This window comes from Camelina sativa, unplaced genomic scaffold (genome assembly GCF_000633955.1).
Source record: "Camelina sativa cultivar DH55 unplaced genomic scaffold, Cs unpScaffold01593, whole genome shotgun sequence".
Lineage (NCBI taxonomy): Eukaryota > Viridiplantae > Streptophyta > Magnoliopsida > Brassicales > Brassicaceae > Camelina > Camelina sativa.
Genome location: NW_010922711.1, coordinates 1 through 4,431, shown reverse-complemented (window position 1 = coordinate 4,431; position 4,431 = coordinate 1). Strand labels below are relative to the sequence as shown.

The 4,431-nt window shown below is 31.4% G+C and overlaps 1 protein-coding gene across 1 annotated transcript; it reads right to left on the bottom strand.

Annotated features, from left to right (window-relative positions):
- Nucleotides 1–5: 5 nt before the first annotated feature.
- LOC104774126 (beta-glucosidase 32-like) lies at nt 6–2,232 on the bottom strand (the record flags this gene model as incomplete). The annotated part of the gene is made up of 9 exons (XM_010498795.1): nt 1,959–2,232; nt 1,760–1,829; nt 1,593–1,648; nt 1,314–1,389; nt 1,100–1,177; nt 922–1,009; nt 567–822; nt 281–399; nt 6–177 (listed from the first exon to the last, which is right to left on the bottom strand). Coding segments are annotated over exons 1-9 (1,071 nt in total), but the record flags the coding sequence as incomplete, so codon positions are not given.
- Nucleotides 2,233–4,431: the final 2,199 nt, after the last annotated feature.

Below are 4,431 nucleotides of genomic sequence, written 5' to 3'. Positions count from 1 at the left end.
GAAAGATCCGCGTGAAGATCATGAGCGATGAAACGTGTTGTGTAGTAATTTATTCCGATAAAATCAAATGAATTTTTTACTATCATAGATTCTTCTTTGGTGAAAGAAGGTAATCTATTTCCAGCGTTTGTCTTCATCGTTTCGGGATAATCTCCAAAGACTAAAGGGTTAAGATGCCTATACATAATTGTAGAATAAACAAGATTAGAAAAAATTAATAATAAATGATTAGCAAATTATTTATTTTGTTTCAACGTTGATTACATAGATGACAACTCACCAACCAACATTAAAAACAAGAGCTCGTTCAACTGCTTCTTTATCAGCATTAGAATCACTGTCATATGGCTCGAACCAATAAGGAGACAACACTATGCCTATCTTGGCATCTTTTGAAATCTGTTTCACAGTTACAATAAATCAAACTGTTAATTTTTTTGGCGTTCAAATCCGTTTTAAGATTAAATGACATGAAAATATCCATACACTTTTGTTTGTGTGTGTGTTCAAAACAAATAAAAATTTTAAAGAAACTGTTTTTTAGGAAGACATAGTTTCTTATTTACCTTGTCACATTTCCTGAACTCTTCAGCAGCAGTAGCGTGAGCAAGAAGAAGGTGGTGAGATACTATATAAGGCTCTGTGCCCGAATCACCAGCTACACACAAACTGTTTACCCATTTTGAACATCTACCGATTGCTTTATTGCCCCTATCATAACCCGCAACGCTATAAACATATGGCTCATTGAACGTTGTCCATAGATTGACCTTGTCACCAAATTCTTGGAAACAGAATCTGGCATAGTTTCTAAAATCATCTCTGGATAAAACCATTCAACAACAAAAAAATGTCAAAAGACTGAAAGAGCAGTACTTAAAACTTATGTATATCGTGTATGAATCTAAGCTTTTAACTTACATGATTCGAGGACTCAAAAAGCTACCGTACTCATCATCAAGAGCTTGAGGTATATCCCAGTGATAGATTGTTATAAATGGTTTTATACCTGTATGAATGTTTATATATATAGTGTGATGAGAAACATTTCAAACACAAAACTTAGCTATTATTAACGATTTGAGCTTATGATTCTTACCATTCTTGATAAGTTCATCAATAAGATTCTTGTAAAATTGAACCCCTTCTTTATTTACTCCATCACTTAGTTTTCCACCTGAAAATATAATAGATAAAACGGTTAAAAATAATTCTTGGGAAAAAGGTAAAAAATAAAAAAAAATGTACGTGTCACGTGAGTTGTATCTTCCAAATTGATAGTAGGAAAAAAAAAAATCCAAATATTTACTTACTTGGTAATATTCTTGACCAGGATAGTGAAAATCTGAAAGTATCCAAATTCATTTCCTTCATTAATTTGATGTCTTCCTGTTCATTTTACCATTTAATTAATATAAGTTGTTGCAAGAAAAATAATAATAAAATAACTATTGAAACTTAAAACTTGATTATGCAGATATGTCCCACCAATTTTTTTATGCTTATATTTCACAATTCAATCACGTTTCCAATGACCAAAAATGCTGCAAAGCAAGCAAGTATAAAATAATAAAAGTCATGCCGGCACAAACCTTGTAACGATGGTAAAAGTCTACAGCAACATCTCCGTTGTCCATGCTTGTCCTTTCTGAAAAAATATATAAAACTTTTACGTATAGATATTGGAAACGTTGGAAAAGATAAGTTCTTTATAACAAAAAAATTAACAACGTGTGGATGAATGAAAAAAAAGGTGAACCTGGGAATTCATGTGTAAAACGATCCCATATGCTCGGGGCCCTTCCTCCTTCTTCTACTGCACCTTCATACTGCATTCCACATATATTCAAATATCCTGATTAATTACTTTAACAAACTAATTAAATCTATCGAAAAAAAAAAAAAAAAACTATCGAAAGCATGAGTACATTTCATTGATCAGTACATTACAAACAAACCTGATAAGCGGAAGAAGCAACGCCAAAATCAAAATCAGGAGGAAAGCTATAACGATTTAGAGGTGCCGTAGGAGATCTAAGAGATCTTCCCTGTGCAGCATCCCATGATGCTACACTTAGTGTAATTAGTACTAGTGCAAGTAGCTTAATTTCCATTTCCTTGGACGTTATTTAGTTTATGGAAGAAAAAAGCTTTAGTAAAAGATTTGAGAATTTTGAGATATGTAAGTAAGTCTTTAGAGAACAAGATATGTAAAAGACTTCTGAGAAGTGTTAATGCATCAACTTCGTCTTATATAGAGAGAGAGAGGTAGTTAGCTAGGGCACACGCGTACCATATATTATGAATAGTTTTTGTTAACTATAAAATAATCAAAATCTTTGACTAAACCGGTTGTCTTTCGATGACTATTTGATTAAATTAATTGGATGATTAAAATCGTGACTCTCGTGAGTCTTCGTGACTAAACAAACTTAGTTAGACTGAAATTATTCAAACTGTGTTATTCGCATCTTGTTTTGTGCGCTTTTATATGATTATTTAAACTTATACCAACTACAACGTATCGTGTTAAGTCCGTAATTAAACACATAACAAGTACGTTTTAAAATATATTAGTATTTGTTTGATAAAATAATAATAATGTATATTAGTATTCAACAAACAAAAGTGACACAACATCAGTCAAGCTAAATGTTATATTATTTTTAAACTCTTTATAAAAAAAATGGTCTTATTTTTAACGACTCACTAATGTCTTCTGTTTCGAAAGGTCTTGGTCCATTAAATAAAACGTTTACAAGATCTGTCAACAGAACAAATCAAACAAAAGTGCCGATATACTAGCTGAGCATAGAATCGCAGAAGATCATCCTTTCTCTTTTTATAATTATGTTCCAATCGTAATAACCCAACCTCTACTGTCATTATGCTTTATTAAAATAGATAAAAATCTTTGGACAATATCTACAAAGGATGTGATAATCTTCTTTTTTTTTGATTAAATTTTTGAGATTAGTTAGACCACATTTTTAATATGCTTGTTCAATTTAATAAAAATTATCTTGATTAAAAATAAAAAATTTCTTGTTCAAAAAACACACAACAAATTATAGGAAAAAAAATTGAAGTTTTTAATTGTTTTATTTTTTTTAAAAGTTTTTCCTTCAAAAATTATAAAAAATAAGCTTCAAAAATTATTATAACTATTTATAAAAAAATATATATTATAAGTTTTAAATGGAAGATTGTGGTTACATATCAACACATTTTTGGTTGATGTACTTTCTCTTAGGATAGCGTTTTATAATAGGTTTCCTACTTATAGAAACAATCTCAATAAATGCTCCAAAGACTTCTTTATATTCATAATTTTTTTTTTGCAGAGCTATATTCATAATTCTTAATAAAATATATTTCAATTTAAAAATTATCTTAAAAGATGATTCATATTACCATATACCGTATACTGGACATAAACTGAATTAGTAGGTAGTTTGCAAAAACAATACATGAAAGAAATTTTGGTCAAAGATGTGAAGAGTGACACATACGTACGTGAGTAAAATAAAAGTTACGGAACATTTTGGAAACGTGCGGGAAGGTCTTCTGGAGTCTTGATATTGACGGAAACTCTTAAATTCCGGGGTCAAGCTGCATAAATGCTGAAAATGGAGGTTCGAAGCAGGAATGACACGTCTTACTGTGTTGATCGATGACATACACAACCAAATCCATTCTTTTCGTCTCTCTATATGCACCAACATTTTTCATAATTAGGATAATAATTAAAAATACTCTCATTGACAGAGCATAATGTCTGTCACCTCATACCGTATAAGCTGGTATTGTATTACCTGTAACGCCTCCACCACTGACGTTCGTGGCCTCCCACACCCTCTCTTAGCCGGTGGCCTCTGCCCTCTCATCCGACACTGGTGCACTACTTCTAGAGATTTAAAAAGACTTGTTTTACTAAACATACAAATTACAACGAGATATTTTTCGGTTTACGTTTCTTCATTTACACTGTTTTACAAATTACTTTCTCAATAAGTCACCCATTCTTTAATTGTTCTAACCCAAGCACATGTAATGCTAAAGTTATATCAGAATGAGTTACAGAAAATATGAGTGCAAATTAGTGACATAATTAAGTTGTCACAAATTAATCATTGTAAGCTCTTTTTACACGCCTCATTTTCTAGAAATCGGGTATTACATAGCGTATTTATACACATAGAGACAACACTGTNTAGTGGCCTCCCACACCCTCTCTTAGCCGGTGGCCTCTGCCCTCTCATCCGACACTCGTGCACTACTTCTAGAGATTTAAAAAGACTTGTTTTACTAAACATACAAATTACCACGAGATATTTTTCGGTTTACGTTTCTTCATTTACACTGTTTTACAAATTACTTTCTAAATAAGTCACCCATTCTTTAATTGTTCTAACCCAAGCACATGTAATG